General features: G+C 42.2%; 1 protein-coding gene across 3 annotated transcripts in view; it reads left to right on the top strand.

The window, feature by feature from the left end:
• The window catches only part of TXNDC11 (thioredoxin domain containing 11), a 60656-nt gene that overhangs the window by 379 nt on the left and 39991 nt on the right, over window positions 1-20286 (top strand). The window contains exons 1-4 of one of the 3 annotated variants that reach the window (XM_020883809.2): window positions 204-479; window positions 7823-8039; window positions 11301-11398; window positions 14895-15024. In XM_020883809.2, coding sequence (XP_020739468.2) covers window positions 460-479; window positions 7823-8039; window positions 11301-11398; window positions 14895-15024 — 465 coding nt within the window. In that variant the 5' untranslated portion in view covers window positions 204-459. Of the gene's footprint in view, window positions 1-203; window positions 480-7822; window positions 8040-11300; window positions 11399-14894; window positions 15025-20286 lie in introns of those variants that run through there. The other 2 variants (XM_020883808.2, XM_070460788.1) reach the window with 2 other exon arrangements.

The following is a 20286-nucleotide window of genomic DNA, read 5'->3' as shown; positions in this document are numbered from 1 at the left end:
GCGGCCCGCACCCCACCCCGGCCCGGCGCCCCTTGGCCCGGCCGGCGGCACGTGGCCGGCTTGGGGACCTCAGAGTCGAGGGTCGAAGCGGCCTCCGGAAGTCGGGCCTGACTTTGCCCCGGCCGGTGGACTTGACTCTCCTGCCTGCCGCATGCGGCCCTGCCCGCCGCTTTCCCTTCTCGCCGGCCAGCGAGCCCTCAGGCGAGGCTCTGAGGTGCTGCCCGGCGCCCTTTCCTCCCATTTTCGTACCGAGGAAAGGTGGGCCAGGTTCTCATGTGCTTGTCACCTGTTGAGGTTTCTTGGGGGTGCACCTGTCACTTCTACCCATGCTGTAGGGTCCTCATTTATCACCCATTTTATTTCCCTATGCCTCGGGTAGGCGTAGACGACCATTAGCGTCCCGGACGTTGAGAATTCATGCACTCATGGATCTAACGATTATTTATCCGCACCTACTGTATGCGGACGGCTCCTCGAGGGTGAGTGATGAATATCAGAAGTTCCTGTTCTCCATTCCAGGGGGTGGTGTACAGGCAGTAAACGAGTAACCTTAACATAATTTTAGAGGGTTTCAGTAAGTGCTGTGCAGCGAGTAGAAGCGATGAGGGTGGGGCCTAAAGACCTTCCCCGGGGAACTATATAGGAGAATCACCCGAGAAGGGGACGGGGCCAGCACCGGGGAGATCCGGGGGGAAATGTCCAGGGAAGAGCAAACAGCAGGTGCAGAGGTCCTGGGGCAGGAGAAGACTGGTGGACTGGTGTTTTCCTGAAACTGGAAGAAAGGCCTGAGCAGGCTGGAGCTAGTGGGTGGGGTGGGGGAGGGAAAGACAGTTAATGTGTCTTGCTTTGGCAAAGGACACAGATACAAATTTTGCTTTGTGTTTTAGCGTGTCTAGTGTGTTTTAGTATTGTAGTGTGCCCACGGTGTGTCTCCTGGGACTCCAATTTATTTATAAGTCTGTGGTGCCACTGACTGGCATAGCGGCCACTGGGAAGATTTCAACTTGGAACATTTTTATGGAGTCTGTTAAGGACAATATGTGACCCCTGTTGTCAAAGAGATGTCAAAAGATTGGAGATTTTAGTGGAGAGAAGAAATTATAATAATTATCGCTGATGAATTAGGAGATGGGGATTGACATATGTATGCTAATATGTATAAAATAGATAATAATGAGAACCTGTTGTATAGCACAGGGAACTCAACATAATGCTCTCTGGTGACCTAAATAGAAGGGAAATCCAAAAAAGAGGGGATCGTGGCTACATATGGGCTTCCCAGGTGGCTCAGTGGTAAAGCCTCCACCTGCCAGTGCAAGAGATGCAGGAGATACGGGTTTGATCCCTGGGTCAGGAGGATCCCCTGGAGAAGGAAATGGCAACCCACTCCAGTATTCTTGCCTGGAAAATCTATGGACAGGAGCCTGGAGGGCTGCAGTCCATGGGGTTGCAGAGAGTCGGACACGACTGAGCGTGCGTGCACACACACATGGAAGTGTATGTATAGCTGATCCACTTTGCTGTATAGCAGAAACTAACATGGCACTGTAAAACAACTATACCCCTGATTAAAAAAAAGTCATATAAAAACCAAACCAAACAAAAAACCTTATTGAGCACTTGCCGTTGTGCCAGGTGCAGCCTGCCCGCTGGGTTTCTCAGCCTTGGTACTGTTGATATTTTGACTCAGATAATTCTTGTGGTAGGGGGCTGTCCTGTGCATTCTGAGATGTTCAGCGGCATCCCTAGCCTGTACCTGCTACCTGCTGTTACCCCCCACTCCCCACAGTGTGACAATAAGAAATGTCTCCAGATGGTACCTGATGTCCTCTGAGGAACAGAGTCACCTGTTTGAGAACTACAGATTCCATGAATGCATTTATTTATTTAACACGTGACCTGAGAGTCTGTTATGGATCACTTAAGTCACCCAGTCAAGTCTGGAGAGAAAGGCGTGCGCGCGCGTGCACATATACACACACACACACACACATATTCTTACCCTTCCAGTTTACACAGGAAGGAGTGGAGCTTTGGCCATGTTGCAAAACTTGCCCCAGTTCACTTGCACCTAGTGAGTGGCTGAGCTGGAATTTGAATCCTTTATTGTCAGAAACTAGGCTCTTAACTGTGTTCTGTGTCACGTCCTGCACAAGGGAATTACACAAAGTATTTTACAAGGTAGAATATGGCAATGTGGTATTCGAGTTCAGATTAGAAAGAGAGGTTCTCTCTCCTCCAAGGGTAGAGAGCTTAGTTGCATCAGTTTGTCCATTTATAGCAATAAAATGTAGTGTTTTCTCTGAGAGAACAAGACTTAGTAGATAGGAAAGTCCTTTGAGATTTCAGGAAGAAGTATAAATCCAGTTAATGGAGCATGCTGAGCGAGATCCCACCTGCTTCAGGCGAGGAGAATGAGCCAATGAACAGCCTGTTTGCCTGTCCAGCTTCTTTCTGTGCCACAAATTTCACAGTCTTTTAATAGACTCAAACTGATTTTTTTATAATCTCCTTTGATTGAATGGTGTCATGATACTACTTTATTGTTCTACAACTGACTCTGACATTTCTGCTGCTTTTTTCCGATTTTGCTTAAGTTATTTTTTATTAATAGCTCCAGACCTGAAATAAGACAACCCCCGTTAGTGTCTTATTGCTTATTTTTTAAAAAAGAAAAAAGGTTGATTTGGGGTTGAAACACTATTAATAATTAGTTGTGTATTTCTGAGCACTTAATCTCTGTCCTGTGGAAACACAGTGGAAGCAGTACCTGACTTTATTTTTCTGGGCCGCAAAATCACTGCAGATGGTGACTGCAGCCATGAAATTAAAAGATGCTTACTCCTTGGAAGGAAAGTTATGACCAACCTAAACAGCATATTGAAAAGCAGAGACATTACTTTGCCAACAAAGGTCTTCCTAGTCAAGGCTATGGTTTTTCCAGTGGTCATGTATGGTTGTGAGAGTTGGACTATAAAGAAAGCTGAGCAGTGAAGAATTGATGCTTTTGAACTGTGGTTTTGGAGAAGACTCTTGAGAGTCCCTTGGACTGCAAGGAGATCCAACCAGTCCATCCTAAAGGAAATCAACCCTGAATATTCATTCATAGGACTAAAGCTGAAACTCCAATACTTGGGCCACCTGGTGTGAAGGGCTGACTCATTGGAGAAGACCCTGATGCTGGGAAAGATTGAGGGCAAGAGGAGAAGGGGACGACAGAGGGCGAGATGGTTGGATGGCATCGCTGACTCGATGGACATGGGTTTGGGTGGACTCTGGGAGTTGGTGATGGACAGGGAGGGCTAGTGTGCTGTGGTTCATGGGGTCGCAAAGAGTCAGACACAACTGAGTGACTGGACTGGACTGAACTGAACTGAATCTCTGTCCTAGCTGCCTTTGTATGCGTTGAATGTCCATGACTTCATCCTTCCCTTTTACCCTGCATTGTGGGTGTGTTTTTGTGGGGGAAAGTTATAAGTATGTCTTTGGGTGTCTGTCTCTGTTATCTCTGTTGTTCAGTTTCTCAGTCATCTCTGACTTTTTGGGACCCCATGGACTGCAGCACACCAGGCTTCCTTGTCCCCCATTATCTTTCTATGTGTATATATTCATTTTCCTTTATTTTGTTTTGTAAGCTCAAAGCTGCCTCAGATCCTTTTTGGACGGAGGCATAGAGCGTGATTCTCATATAAAAATTGGGAGTTGCGACAGCACTTCCTTGTTTGCAACCAGCTCTTTGAGTATTTTGGTACCTGAGACTTTGGCTTCAAAGCTGCAGGAAATCTTTCATCTCCTATAGTTTCTCAAAAACAGTAGCAAATTTAGGAGTTAAATGGCAACTCATGAATGCTTCTGTTGGGGCAGAGGCATTATGGGTTTCTCTGACCTGGTTAATGTTTGCTTTTTGACGGGCCACGGCCTTGTCTGGCTCGTTTACTTGAGGAGCTGGCTCATCAACAGTACTAGGTTGATGATTGTCCTTTGTTTGATTTGTCACAGACCTGCATTTTCCCTCTGTTTGCGTAATTAACTCTGACCACCAAATTTGAAGAGTAGAAAAATAATACCTCCAAAGACTTTTGGACTTGCTGAGAATGTGTCAGCTTGCCTCAGGGCCTTCCCTCTGGGTGACTGCCTTCCTGTCACATCTCAGCTTAAAAGACACCACCCTGAGCACCACCCCATGGAGGAGCTTCTGGTGCATCTCCGTGTTGAATTCTCCAGCGAGCATGATCATTTTGTATGGTTTTATGTCTGTTTACAGGTTTGCTTGTTTGCATGTCTTCTTGCCTGAGAAAGGAAGCCCCTTGAGAACAGGTTGCTGCTCCTATAGCCTTAGTTCCAAGACAGCAGTGCCTGAAGCCCAGAAATATTTGCTCAGTGAACTTTTTTTTTTTAATTACTGTGTAAGTGACCGAGTTTTTGGGGTTATGAAGATGTTTTACTTAGACAAAGCTCCCTGATTGCAGAGTTAAAATATTAGCATGAGTGCCTAAATAGGAGATTTGCTCTGACTTTTTAACTTTATGATGTTAATAATTTTTGGTTAAAATGAGGAAGCAATATATTTAAAACTGTCTTAATTCGGGAAGCTGACACCTTCTAGATGTAGAGAAGGGTTTGTACTCTTTTCCTTAAACTAAGTGACCCAAGGCTCCTAAGAGTAGCTTTGGCCTTGGGTATTTGTAGGATTTCTTTTTTTTTTAAGTTTATGTATTTGTAATCGAAGGATGATTGCTGTACAGTATTTTATTGGTTTCTGCCGTACATCAGCATGAATCAGCCACAGGTATACACGTGTCCCCTCCCTCCGCAACCTCCCTCCCACTTCCCACCCACCTCACCCCTCTAGGTTGTCACAGAGCCCTGGGTTGAGCTCCCTGCGTCACACAGCAGATTCACACTGGCTGTCTGTTTTACATACAGTAATATAGGTTTCAGGGCTACTCTCTCAAGTCATCTCACCCTCTCTTTCCCCCACTGTGTTCACAAGTCTGGTCTCTATGTTTGGTGTCTCCATTGCTGTCTTGCAAACAGGTTCATTAGTACCATCTTTCTAGATTCCATATGTATGTGTTAATATATAGTATTTGTTTCTCTCTTTCTGACTTGACTTCACTCTGTATTATAGGCTCTAGGTTCATCCACCTCATTAGAACTGACTCAAATGCATTCCTTTTTATCGCTGAATAATATTCCATTGTATTATACTATAACTTCTTTACCCATGCATCCTTCAGTGGACATCTAGGTTGCTTCTGTGTCCCATTACTGGGCATCTACCCTTGAGAGACCATAGCTGAAAAAGACACATGTATCCCAGTGTTCATTGCAGCACTATTTACAATATCTAGGACATGGAGGGGCTTCTCATAACTCAGCTGGTAAAGAATCTGCCTGAAGGGCAGGAGGCCCAGGTTTGATTCCTGGGCTGGGAAGATCCCCTGGAGAAGGAAATGGCTACCCACTTCGGTATTCTTGCCTGGAGAATCTCATGGACAGAGGAGCCTGGCAGGCTACAGTCCATAGAATCGCAAGAGTCAGACTCGACTTAGCGACTAAACCACCACCAGGACATGGAAGCAATCCAGATGTCTGATTTCTTTTTTGGTTCTAAGTATCTGTCTGTCTGCTGCATAACTCAGAGCTGGCAGCATGTTCCTACCTGTTCCTGCTTCTTGCTACTTTGCTTGTACTGAGAGACCAGATGATCAAGTTCATTTGAACACATATAAAGTTAGAACAGAATAAAATGGTCCTTTGAATCATTCTTTGTAATGTAAGTGTACTTTCTGACATTTTTGATTCAGATTAATAATATATGTATGGATTTATGTTTAATTTGCTCTCACATATATTCAAATGAGGTGAGTAGGGTAGGTTTGTTCATTTAACAGATTACTGATCTTTGCAGTCCTGGGAGCTGCTAAACAGTGAGGATTTATCAGTGAAAAAAAGAGCCAGGGTCCTTACCCTTATGGAGTTAATAAACAGGTAAATAAGTAAGTCACAGATTATGGTGAGGGCTGTTGAAAGCAACTAATAGGATTCTGAGAGAAAAAAAAATTGAGAGAATCATCGGAGCAGTCCTCACCAAGGAGGTGACCATCAGCCAAGCTTGTTTCTCATCAATGCCATTGTACTATAATTTACATTCGGTAAAATTCACACATTTTACATACGTAGGTCCATGGCTTTTGGCCAGTGTAACCACCTCCATCCTCTTAATTCCTTGTCCCCAGAAACTTTCCCAGTGCCCTCTGCAGTCTGTCTTCCTTGCTCTGCTCCCAACTCCAGACCAGTGTTGATGTGGTTTATTTCATTATAGATTAGTTTTACCTGTTATGGAATTTCGTGTCAATGCATTCATATTATATGTATTCTTTAGTGTCTGACTTCTTTCAGTGTATCTTGAAACTTACCCAGTTATAGTATGTATCGGTTTGTTTTTTTTTAATTACTGAGTAACGTTTAATTGTAAGAACACACAATTAAATTAGTTTATTTATCCTTTCACCTAATGATTTATTACAGCTTTTTTGTGCTTACTATGTATGTGTTTTATCTTCTCCCACCCCTGTGGCTTCATGCTGTCTATATCTTTTTGTTTAAATGCTTTTAGAGAGCATATGGTTGGGTTTTGCTTCATTATCCAGCCTGGCAATCTCTTCCTCTTAATTGGGTGGTTTAGTCCTTTTATATTTAATGTAATTGTTGATGTGGTTGGGTTTGTGTTTACCACCTGGCTGTTTGTTTTCTGTTTATATTTTCTGGTTTTTCTTCCTCTCTTGGTCTTTTTTCTGCTCACCTTCCTGCCTACCTCCCCCCACCCCCCACCTGGTACCACATGGTCTGCAGGAATCTCAGTTTCCCACCCAGGGACCTAACCCAGGCCCTCTGCAGTTTGAAAGCATGGAGTGTCAACCACCGAACATCTAGGAAATTCCCTGTTTTCGGTTCGTTGAATTTTCGTAGGGTTCCATTTTTGTTTCCTCTCTTCCTTTCTTAGCTGAGCTGCTCTAGTGGTTTTCTACTGTTTTAATCCAGATGTGTGGACAGCTCAGGAGTGTTCGGTGGGGCCCGTTGGCCTGGTGGGACGCTGCTTCAGCCCAGGCCTTGTTGTCTTGGCTCTAGCCACTTGTTTAGCTGTATTTTCTTTCTTCCCCTGACCTTCTGTGAATCTTAAGTACATGCTTAGGAAACCTGTTTTCCAGTTAGATGGGCAGTTGCTTTGCTATTCATCTTTATTAACCTTTGGATCATGGCACATACATACAAATGGAGACATCTACATTATTATTACTTTTACCTGAGTGTCCTAAGTACAGGCCAACTGCAGCTAATGAACTTAATGTGAGTGGACTGTAAGCATTTCCCATGCCTGTTAGTGGTGCCGCATATGCTCCCTCCTCTTGATTCTGAGCAAACTCACTGGTGGCTGTGAAACCCTGGACGTCAGTGGCTTTTGTGGATAGCAAGGCTGCAGAGAGATAAGGATGGAGTCTTTTGGGTGGGGGAGGCAGGAGTCTGGATTATTCAAAGACATTCTTCTCATCTGCTCTCTACTGCCCTCCCACCCCACACCCGGGGCAGACAGTGTTAGAGAATGTTTTTGACATGTCATTTGAGTCTTGCATTCTCTCAGTCAAATCTTGCCTGCGCTTAGCACAAAGTACTGCTTTTATCCTCCAGTCCAGTGTTTGGGGAAGTCCCTTTCCTTATTTAAGAGAAGACTTTTCTTTTAGCCTTTGTTCTCTTTCTACACAGAGCTGTTGTTAAGAAGAAGATAAACTAAATAATCGTATCTTTGCTCTTTTTTTAGTCGAGCAAAAGATGTGATAATTCCAGCAAAGCCACCTGTCAGCTTTTTCTCCTCGAGGTCTCCGGTTCTCGACCTCTTCCAGGGGCAGCTGGACTACGCAGAGCACATTCGCCGGGATTCGGAGGTGGTGCTGCTGTTCTTCTATGCTCCGTGGTGTGGCCAGTCCATCGCCGCCAGGGCTGAAATTGAACAAGCAGCGAGTCGGCTTTCAGACCAGGTAAGGTGGACATTTAACCTGACCATCAGATGACTGGCAGTCCAGGTGCACGGCAGGTTCTGCCCACAGAGATACCTTTCCCAGATGGCTGATTTTGCCAGGGTGAAGGCCAGGAGCCTTATTTCGAGCCTAAATCGTAAAGCCCCTGTGAGCAGAGGCTTTCTGATTGTGGTTGTCATAGTTGGTTAGAGGCAGGAGCGGGAGGAGATGCCACGTTTGCTCGTGATGAGGCCAGTGCTCATCTCAGGGTGCCAGGCTGTCTGGTTTCAGTGGGGAGACTGAAAGTCCTCATTGAATATACTGTTGATATTTGCTGGTTAGTTATTTTACCTAAGAGAAATTTATGTGTCATGATTACAGTTCAACTAGGCAGACCTTTCAAATACCTAGACCATAGCTACATTCAACAAATATTTAATGAACGCCACCTTCACGCTTGGTAAGAGGAATATATAGACAGTTGATATATAGGCCTTCTGTCTGACAGTGGTTTTCAATCCAGTGGATCCCAGTTGACCTTTATAAGACAAGTATTTTTTTATGTCCCTTTTTCTGTCCTCAGAAGGTATTCATAGATGATAAAACTTCCCTATACATATAGTTTCAATGTAGCCAATCTAATACACTAATTGTAACATAAAGATAAGGGGAAAAAGAAAAGTGGTATATAATTAAACATGTGTTTTAGTATGTAAGTGCTGGGGTAAGTTAGATCCCTGTACCTTTATGTAGAACCACTATGAGTTATAAATGCAGGAACAGTTAGAAATGCAGCCCCATAAAGTAGGATGTGTTGGCCACACAGGGGCCACGAGGGCATTGCTGTCAGTGACTTGATTTTTCTAAATGGTGAACAGCTCTGGGCCAACCAAAAAGTCCTTTCTGCCCTCAATTAAACAGAAGTTGCCTTCTTGAGAAATTCAGTGAACGTAGAACCCATGCTTTGGATTGACATATATAAAATGGAGTCGAGTTCTGAGTTGAACACTAATAAACAGGTTTCCCTCTACATCAGTGTTTGGCACGACGTTTAAAACTGCTCTGGGTGGTATGGAGGATCATTCCATGTGCAGAGTGGCTTGAAGCACTGCAGGATGTCGATGCCATGGCCCCCGCCCACCAGTGCCCTCTAGCACCCGCCAACCAATGTAGTCGGCCAAAAAGCATCCCACAGGTTTCTAAGAGGCTGCTGTCAAAACCCACTGATCTGGGGTAACTTGGGGCACAGTTGAGTTTCAGAAGTTCCTTTGGAACTCTCAGTTGGATTTTCTTGAAAACAGTGTTATAAATGGCGGCTAGACTTCCTGCCCAGCCTAGCAGAACCTTTTTAATTATGTTATACCTCTGATCGTGATGCTAAGTACTGTATAAATACATTGATTTTTGTATTGATAGCATTGATTCTCAGGGAGTTGTGATTTTGTGTTTCAGCTTTGGACCCATGGAATCAATCTATTCCTTGTCTCCCCCCCACCCCCTGCCCCCCGCAACTCCCCTTAAGAATGGCTGATAGTAAGCTGGGGGCTCTTGTGGGAAGAAAACAACCCTAAGGGAGCTCTGGGAGGCAAGCTTAAAGGAAGTCACCCCTTTGTCAGTCATTCCTCATTTAGAGCACTTGTGGGGGAAATGTGAGAGTCTGTTGTATTGTAGGGTAAGTGTCAACTCCTTGTTATATTACTGCCCGCCTAAGGAACATGCCCTTCAGTGACTGTGGGGATGGAGCTGGTGTGCAGGCGCCTGCTCCTTAGGACAGCCCCATGAGCTGGTGTGCAGGCTCCTGCTCCTTAGAACAGCCCACAAGCTGGTGTGCAGGCGCCTGCTCCTTAGAACAGCCCCACGAGCTGGTGTGCAGGCGCCTGCTCCTTAGGACAGCCCAGGAGCTGGTGCTGGCACCCTGAAGCACGACCTGGGGTTTAGAGGGCAGAACAGTTTGTTAAAGGTCACAGGACAAGTGGTGGAGGTTACAGGCCATCCACACCTGGTGGGCTCTGCTTTCTTTCAGAAAAATTTTTCGGCTCCTTCTAAATTGAGAGCTTATTGTTCTATGTTCTCAGTAAGGAAAAGGAGTGGGTTTATTTTTGGAAACAGGCAAAAATTTCTGGAGCCACATTACTTAATAAAATTAGCAAATGTGATAGATTGTGCCCTATTTTTGAGGTGTCAGCCTTAGTAAAGGTATTGTTATAAAGTATAGGTAGATTATAAAAGGAGTTCTTGAGAGTTTACACTAAATTTTGAGCGGTACTGCTCTCTGGTCAGTATAAGGCATCTGAAAGTGACTTTTCATTTGTAGTCTTCATATTTTTCAGTACTTTATTACAAAGATTTTTAAACATATAATAGCAAAGGTGAGCTGGGTCTGCCACTTAACTTCTAATAACATTTTATTAGGCTTGTTTTACCATGTATCTGTTCATCTTATCATCCATGTAATCAGTGGTTCTCAACTAGAGGTAGTTTTGTCCTCAGGGGACTTTTGGGACTGTCTGGAGAGGTTTTGGGTTGTCACTACTCGAGAGGGGAGGCCAGGGATCCCACAGCATCTGACATCCACTGTGTGCCCTTCCCTCCCCTGCCTCCAGCAAAAACAAATAAAACAGCAGCAAAAAACCTGTATCACCTCATGCCCAAAATGTTGGTAGTAACAAAGGGGAGAAACTCTGCTCCAGTCTAACTATTAATCCATCCCATTTTGGGTACAGTTCAAAGTAAATTTCAGGCACTGAGATACGTCTCTTTAAATACTTCAGCATCTGCCTATGAATACATTTTTAATCCATATTTTTGCTCCCTGATAGTTCATTTTAGACTATAGTTCTAGTCATCTATTATCTTTATTAGTTTTTAATATCATTATTAAAAACGGTCCTTTGAAATTTTTGGTATGTCAACTCTAGGTAAGATTGTTTTTATTCTCAGATGCTCAGTTTGACTATCAAAAGACATATCCTACTGGTAAGTTTTAGTATAATCATGCTTAGAAAAAGTTTTTTGGTGTCATTCGCTTCAGGATTTGAAGCAATTCATTTTCCTCTTGGCCCAGACTGCAAAATATTCAGAGTCCCAGCTGGACATTGTGGACTAGAGTCTTCCTTTGTCCTTGTCAGGGTAAATGATGCCCTTCTTTGAACACCCAAAATGATTTTTTTAATGCTTTCTGTTTCAGAGAGGGATTGCTTCATTTCTATAATTTTGTTTTTTAAATCTTGGTGATTTTTCAGTTGTTATTTATAGTCATTTGAAACCTTCTTTGACTTGCAGGTGTTGTTTGTCGCAATTAACTGTTGGTGGAATCAGGGGAAATGCAGAAAACAGAAACACTTTTTTTATTTTCCTGTAATATATCTGTATCATCGGAGGTAAGAACTTTCAAATAGTGTTTCTAATCCAATTCAGTTTATCAGTTTTAAAGTGAATTTTTGTTTTATCCTGTTTAAAAGTATCCACTGTAGAAAATTGAGAAAATAACAAATAAGCAAAAATAAGTAAATAAAGGATCTGTGATTTATCAACCATCCATAATTACTTTGTGTTTTGATTTATATCCTCCTGTGACTGTACATATCCACACCCCCCATTTTTTACTTAAAAAATGGGGTCATGTATTGATAGTAGTAATATCTCCTCAACTGCTTTTTATTTTTTTGTGAACATTTTTTCATGTCATTACGTATTCAGTAGCATTGTTTTCAATTGTACTGGTTACTCCACTGTGTGGCTGTGTGTTTCAAATATTATAGAAGTATTTTGTGGAATAAAAATGTACTAAAGTCCTTATCCCATTATCTAGCAGCATAGCATAGTCAGGATGTCTAACATCTTTTCAAATTGGGAAGGAAAAAACTACAAGTCTGCAATCCTGTAATCTATCATTCTGAAATCCAGAGAGCTTTGAAGACCTGAAAGAGTTCTGTGAACATTGTCACCAGATGCATTCATCTGGCCTAAAGTACCAAGAGGCCACCTATAGTCTTTGTACCACATCAGGTGCCGCTGTACTCGTTTTACTGCAGAAACGCTGGTGTTTGCTTTTGGAGAACTGCCCAGGCCTTGCTCTCGGTTGTTTAGTTGCTCAGTTGTGTCTGACTCTTTGTGACTCTATGGACTGTTGCCCTCCAGGCTCCTCTGTTTATGGGATTATCCTAGCAAAAGTACTGGTGAGTTGCCATTTCCTCCAGGGGATCTTCCTCAACCCAGGGATTGAACCTGTGGCTCCTGCATTGGCAGGTGAATTCTTTACCACTGAGCCACCTGGGAAACCCCGCTGTGGATGTTAGGTCTAAAATCTGACTTGAAGGATTTTGGAGACAGAAGATGAAATTCTGGTCTCTGTTCAGTGCAGTTGGCTTGAAGTTTGTTACTGAAGGGTTAAGAAGAGTTGACCAATAAGAACTTTACTTTTTAGGCTTTATTACCTCCCTCTAAAATTCTTGGGCCTTAATCAATGGAGATTTATTACAGATATCACCAGACTATCATGTGTGGATTATCTATCCCCTTCCAGCACATTCCTGTGTCTCTAACATAAAACTTGTGTGGCTCAGAGTGTTTCTCGGGAGCTATTTAATAGTATTTGGGCAAAAACACACATTTCTACCCCATCTCCACCCTCAAATTTCCCTCTGGGTGTAAACACAGTTTCTCTGAGTAACTTTCTGATGGTCACTTCTTTTTTTTAAGGTAAGTATATGGTGTTACACTAATATTTGAAAGTGCTAAACCTCAGTAGTGTGTAATGGGCGATGAGCTTGCCCTGAAGAGATCTCTGTTTCTTTTTTTGGAAATAGGGCGCAGATGGCTAGCAGGGAGTGTAGGACTTGGAACTGTGTGTAACCAAGCCTGCTACCCAGAGGTAGACTTAACGTGATGTGACATTAAAATCATAAGAGTTCCCTTGAATTGAGTGCAAATGGCATTTCAGGATATGTGGGTGTGCAGCATTGTCTTACGCTATTGGTTTTCTTAGTTTTATGGAAAGATTGAAAGGACATGAAAGGAGTATCAGAAATACTTAGTCCAGCCCTCTTATTTTACAGATGAGGACTCTGAGGCTGATACACTTTAAAGTGCTTGCCCCTCATCTTGGCCTGTTAAATCTTTACTTGTTTAAGTCAGTTCAGAACCATTAATACTCATTTTAACATCTACCATTCCCATTGTACCAAAAATAAAGTGCTACGGCCGAGGCACCCAAAAGGTAGCCTTTTTGTATTCTGTGCTGTTTGTGTAACAGCTTAACTAGTAGTAGCTACCTACAGAAATTAACAGGCTTTCCTGTTTTGTGAAAGCAGACTCCATTTTTTGACTTGTTTCATTGCCAGTCACAAAGGCAGTTTACGAAAGTCTCTGAAGCAGGAAGTAGTTTTCCCAAAGCACTCTGTGCAGAATTCAGCTGCCCTTAGTCAGCTTGTGCGAAAGCAGTGGCCATGGTGTGCTGGCAGAACGTGCTGTAAGACCTGCATCTGGGGGTCTTCTCGTTACACCAGATCCCTGGGACCCTCGTAACAGTACCTGGGAACCTCAGCAGGGCCTGTGTGTTTCAATAGATGAGGTTTCCAAGTCCCTGAGACCCTCGTAACAGTACCTGGGAACCTCAGTAGAGCCTGTTTGCTTCAATAGATGAGGTTTCCAGGTCCCTTGCCCACTTTCTGCTAAGCAAAATAAGTTATCAGATGATTTTTTTGATTTCTTCCTTTAAATTAAAAATTGGTGGTGGATGATGAGGTTGGTGGTGGTAGTAATTTAAAAACAAATTAGTTAGCAAATGAATTGTAGCAGGACTTGAGTCGATAGAGTCGCTGACCCAGTGTCTCTGCTGTGTGTGTAGAATGCTCTTTTTACCTCTTTCATGCTGATACTCCTCTGCTCTCATGTTCTGCAGTGCACACTAACGGTTGTGTTCATGTCGTTACATTATGTGTATGTGTGTTAATTTCTGTCGTCATATAAATACCGTGATCCCCATTTATATAGTTCTTTTTGTGCTCTGTTGTTGCTATTAACAGGAAGCTTTGTGTCAGTTTCTATTCAGAGAGAAGAATGGGTATAGATTTGCTGAATTTCGCCATACTCCCCCATCCTCTCCACATACCATCCAGTTATATTTGAGCAATGTCTATTGTGCAAGAGTGAAGGAAGCCCTGTGAGCATTCTGATTAGCTTAGGAGGATAACTGGGTGTTGGCAGTATTGCTTATCGGTACTAAATAAAATTCCTGTGTGTCCCCAAGCACAGTTGCCTGTGAGAGCAGGGAAGATCATTTGTACCATTCCCTAACTTCATACCTTCATAAAATTTTTTGTTGTAATAAAGTTATAAGTAGGTTTAAGGTTTATTTAGTGATCCTTTGTGTAAGTGCCTCTGAGAATGTTTAATGACTACTTTTTAGTAGGCCAAGGACCAACTGCTCAACTTGTTCCTTATTTCACAGTGACTTGAAAAGGAAAGTCTGCTTCTCCCCACTCCTTCCTCCCCTCCCCCACCCTGCAGCAGAATTGTGTAAAGATCCTGCAATCCTTTGGCATTTGGTTAGTTTTCAGAGTTGCCTGTTTTGTGTTTTTTATAGAAATGTTACTGTGAGAATTAATTTTTTTTCAGAGACTAGAATGAACTTTGCTCTGAAATTAAGTTTGCAGAATTAATTTCATATTAAAAGTAATGGCCAGTTGTACCTCCCCTCACATAAAATGCTTGCTCTTAATTACCCTCCTGAGACAAGGAAGGCTACTGACATATGAACCAGTTGGGATCCTAAAGCAGGACATTTTCATTTTGTGGTGTTGATGATTCAGTTATATATTACAGGTTTAATGCATGGTGTATTTTTATTTTTTATTTTTATTTTTTTGGTACTAGTTTTGGACCAATCGAATACAAAGGCCCCATGAGTGCTGTTTACATTGAGAAGTTTGTCCGCCGGGTGATGAAACCAGTTCTCTACATCCCATCTCAATCAGAATTACTAGATTTTCTCTCAAACTACGAGGTACCTGTCTTTCCTATCTTCTCCCATTTCCTCAGGCTTCACTGGGTTGCATTGGATTGTTTTTATTAGAAGAGTCTTTATACCTCCTGATATGCAGCAATTAAAAGATCACATTATAGGTAAGCCCCAATTAAATGCTTTTGGAGATAATTATAGGGATGATTTGACCAAGTGAATTTTTAGAGAACAGAAAACTTGTGAATACTGCTTTTTATTCGGGAATTTTAAACAAACTTTCAGTTTCTCTCACAGTTAGCTTAGAGTATGTAAGAATTAATTTACAATTTATATGCAATTGTAGATTTCTAAAAATTTTATATGATGCACAGAGCACTTTTGGGCATCCCAGGTGGTAAAGGTCCCGCTTGCCAATGCAGGAGACATGAGACATGGGTTCGATCCCTGTGTCAGGAAGATTCCCTGGGTTGGGAAGATCCCCTGGAAAAGGGCACAGCCACCCACTCCAGTATTCTTGCCTGGAGAATCCCATGGACAGAGGAGCCTGGCGGGATACAGTCCATAGGATTGCAAAGAGCTGGACCTGACTGAAGGGACTAAAGCACATAGGGCATAGATTTCTAAAAATTTTATATGATGCTGACAGCATTTTACTATGAGATATCTGGTTTTTCTTGTAGTTTAGTTTTTAAAAAAAAACCTAGAAATATGTTCTTTCTGTTTTATTAAATGTGTAAAAATTTCAAGGTTTATTAACAGAAAGTTCCCTAACGCGGCATCTCAACTGTTTTCCTGTCGCCAGTCAGCCCCTGATGGGTTATTTTGTTGGGATCCTCAGTGTGTGTTCAGGACAGGTTGTTATTGAGAGACCAATGTGAATCTTAGAATAATCTCAGAAATTGTAAAAATAGTTCCGCAGAAAAATTCACTGGATCAAATGTAAAATCATACTTACAATGTTAGTTGCTGAGTTGTGTCTGACTCTTTTGGGACCCCATGGACTGTTGCCCACCAGGCTCTCTCCATGGAATTCTTCTGGCGAGAATACTGAAGTGGGTAGCCATTGCCTTCTCCAGGGGATCTTCCCAGTCCTGAGCCTCCTGCATTGCAGGCAGATTCTTTACCATATGAGCCTCTTGATCACAAGTAAAAATGATACTTAGCTACAACAAAATCAAGACTATGAGCACCTAGTAGAGATAAAAAGCATATGAATCCACCTCTCACTACTTGAGAATTTAGTAACTGTCATTTGGTTAAAATTTACCTTTTGCACTGTATGTATTTTATATAGGTGGGATATGAATTTCTTTCCCCAGAACCTCATTTATAGCTTTTTTCAATTGTGTTGGAAACACTTTGTGTTAACTGTGAGCAGATTCTCTGGCAGCAGTGTTCCTCTCCAGTTATTCTGCTTCTAGGCCCCAGATGTGCCTTAGGTAAATGCTGCCCAACTCTCATGTGAGTAAAGGGTAGGTTTCCATGCCCCTCCTGGGCTTGCTCGTGTTTTTCTGGGAGGCTGGTGAGCAGGACCTACAGTGGGAGGCAGGGCACCTGGGCCCCATCCCTATGGCAGCACCAACTGGATCTGTGACTGGGGGCAGATCACTCATCTGCCAGGCTCATGGTCTGGGAACAGGGTTTTCCTGAGACTCCTTTTAAACTTTTAGGTGTAGTGATTGTGTGATGAGGGTTTTCACGTAGATTTTCAGTAGATGACAGTCAGTCACTGGGGGTGGTCCAGCAAGACAGTGAAGAATCAGGACTCAGGCAAACTTAAATCCAAACTCACCTCTGTCTTCTTAGCTCTGTGGCCTCCAGCTAGTGTTTAACCTCTTTAAGCCTCCATTTTCTCATTGGTAAAACAGGGATTAAATGAGATTTAAAAAAGAAAATGCCAGCTAGGATGTAGTCATAATAAATGAAAATCTATCAGTGAAAATTACATTGTGGAAAAATCCTGGATAGTTAGCACTACTGAGAGAACTTAAAATGTGCATAACATCTGCTGGAATTCCCTACTTAGGTAAAAACCTTTTGTTTGTTTTGTAACTGAGATGATAAAAAATGACCTGTAGACGCCAAGAGGTCTTCCTTCAGGTGAGCTCTGTTGAGACTCTGTAGAACATTGGGCCTGCATTGGTGCCCCCTCGTTTTCCCTTTACATTTTCACTCAGTGTCCTCTAGAGAGTAAAGAAATGCGAGAAGAGCTGTGGAACATCACATAGCATACAGCATGTACCTACCCATCCCCAAAAGAGTGTGGGAAAAAAACGGAGATTATTTGGCTTTAAAGAGCACAGAGAGGTGGCTTTATGATTATATCCAGCTCTATGAGAGATTTGTGTACAGAGAGTTTTGAGCCAGTTCTTAAGCAGAGGTCACATGATGAGATAGAATTAGCTAGGACTCTACAGGGCTGGGTTTTAGCCCTGACATCTAGCTCTGACAGAAATCTTTGATTTCTGCATTTTATGCAGATTTCTCATCTCTGAAATAAGGGAGATGGCTCAGATAATCCCTCCTGTTTTGGCTTTGGTGAGTTTAGAGGTTGGAAAGAGACAGACGAAAGAAGATTCATCATTTTTGGTTGGGAAAGTATTTTTGAATCAGTGCCTTTGTGCATGTGTATCAGAGATCTTTCTAGCCCTTTTTTATTACTGTCTCTGAGATGTTTGTAGTGTCTCTGTAGTTGGATCTGCAGGAGAGAGACGAGGGCACAGCTGTGACTGGGCAGAAAGGATGATGACTCCTGACCTTGAGCTTCTGCGTTCTTAGCACCCGCTTTGCAGCAGCAGCTTTCAGTGATGGTGCTCCAGGTCTGATGTTGAGTTCACATCAGACTCGCTGTGTGCCAGTGACATTACTCAAGTTGTTTGTTTGTTTTTGGCAGCCCACTTAATTAGAAAGATGACAACAATGGTTAGACTGCCTTTAAGATGGGACCCAAGAGAGTGCTGCCAAGATGGAACCCTGTAGAGCTTCTCTCGGCCTTTCAAATGCCTCCTGAAAGCTGCAGATGGCTTTTATCTTATTAGAATTGTCTTTGCTGGGCTTCTGTTCACTGAGATGAAGCCATTGGGTTGGCAAGAGACAGTATTTGATTAATTGTGAAAGAATTTGGGAGTCGAGCCCAGCATGGTTTCAAATGGGAAGTCTTTTATCTTGTGAAATATACCAGATACTGCCTTAGAAGCGATGTCAGCTTCATTCACTCTCCATAAGATAGCATAAAGACACAATTTCAGATCCAGAAGTGAAACTACTGTCATGGTTCTGATAGTTGAATAAATAAAAAAGTTTAAAGGAATTTTTAGAGGCCCCACTCTGGAACACAACAAACTTTATAGGCATCCTCTAAATTAAGGTTTCTCAGCCTCAGCATTGCTGACATTTGGAATCAGGTAATTCTGTGCTGTGGGGGGCTGTCCCGTGCTCTGCAGAGGGTCCCACAGCATCCTTGGCCTCCACCTACTAGATGCCAGGGGCGCTGCCCCTCCAGCCTCGCCCAGGCGTTGTCACGCGTCCCTGCGGGGCACGGAGACACCCTGGCTGAGAGCCACTGCTCTGAGTGACTGTCCCTCAGATAAGGCCTTCAGGATGCCTCATGGGCTTGAGTATAAGCACACATTTTTTCATACAGCACACAGAAAGCCACAATCTAATTATTGCAAGTGTCTCTGCTTATCACAGTGTCAGTAGAGAGATGAAAATTAAGCAGTGCCTTAACTAGAAAATTCTGGAGTGTTACCCATGGGGAGCTAGAGCCAGGAGTGAGTTATTTTTCATCTACAGATGTCCCTGATGCTCAGCATTTTACTCAGTTTGTTTGTACCACACCCTCCCCCCACCTAAAAAAAGCATGCATCCTAAGTATGTTAAGGGTATTGCTGATTTAAAGAAGTCTTAGTATGACAGATACTTGCTTTGATCAAATATGGATTTCAATATCAAATCTGTATTTGGATTACAATATCCAAATGTCTTTACAAATATGGATTTCAATATCAAGTGTGTTTAATATGTATTTAATATCAAAATCCATATTAAACAAATATGGATTTCATATTCCATGAAATTACAAATATGGATTTCAATATCAAGTGTGTTTAAATTTAGATATACTAAAATTGGGCAGAAATAATTATTTGATGTTTCTGTGGCACTTCTAAGGTTTGTTAGGACGGCATTGCTTCTATCTCTAGATGTGTCTGTGATGTGTTACAGGAATGCAAATTTGATAATTTCCTCCTCATTAAAAAAAAAAAAAGCATTGGTTACTTATAAGTTTTTCTCTAATCCAGGTATTTATGAACAGTGTGGATCATTGTAAGATTGTGTAGTGTTTATTACTTGGGAAGTGATGCTACCCTGCAATTAACAACTTTCTATATTGACATAAACTTCATTATTCTATGTATACTGAACTCTATATTCACATATGCTTCTAATGCTGTTATAAACAGAAGTGCTCTAATTCTAGGTTGGTTTGAATTTTTATAAGTCTGACAGATGAATCCTTTTAAAAGCCTATTTCAGATTATTTAATAATTACCTAGAAGAGCGGAAGTTTTTAACAAATGGAGAAAATATATATGTGTGTGTGCATGTGTATATACATATGTGTATATAGTTTTGACAGTGTTGCACAGCTTGCTGGTTCTTAGTTCCCCAGCCAGGCATCAAACCCATGCTCCCTGCAGTGGAAGCAGAGAGTCCTAAACATTGGACTGCTGGAGAATTCCATAACCAATATTTTGTTTGACTTAGAATACCTCAGACCTACCCAAATCAGATTGCTCATCATTCACCATGCTTTTATGTTTGTAAAATATGACACTACACTCAGATGCTATTTTTAGGAAAACAGTATTGCATTTAATTTACTGAACATTGCAGAAAGACATTAAAGGTTGAATATTGTAAGTGCTTGACTCTGTAAATTCCAAAATACCTTAGACATTATCAACAAACCAAGAATGAGTAAACTATGCTTGGGTAAGTGACCAGCAGTTTTCAAGTGCTTTTACTTCTGATTTTCCCAACAGCCATGTGAGGTAGATGAAAACTGTAGATCCTTTAAACAGATTAAGAAGATAAACGTACAGAGAGGCAGAGAGGGTATGATTTACCCTAAGTGGAGATTGGACTGCAGTCCAGGTCTTCTGGCTACGAAGATTCTTTCTTATATACAAAGGAATGACTAAAGTCTCTGATTTGAAATTTCACTATGTAACTAGAGGTTAAAACTTTGAATATTTAATTATTTTTATGTCATTTTTGATCCTTCTTCATGGAAGAAAA

This window comes from Odocoileus virginianus, chromosome 33, assembly GCF_023699985.2.
Source record: "Odocoileus virginianus isolate 20LAN1187 ecotype Illinois chromosome 33, Ovbor_1.2, whole genome shotgun sequence".
Taxonomy (NCBI): Eukaryota; Metazoa; Chordata; class Mammalia; order Artiodactyla; family Cervidae; genus Odocoileus; species Odocoileus virginianus.
Note: the sequence above shows the minus strand (reverse complement) of the source record. Positions and strands in the feature narration are given on the sequence as shown.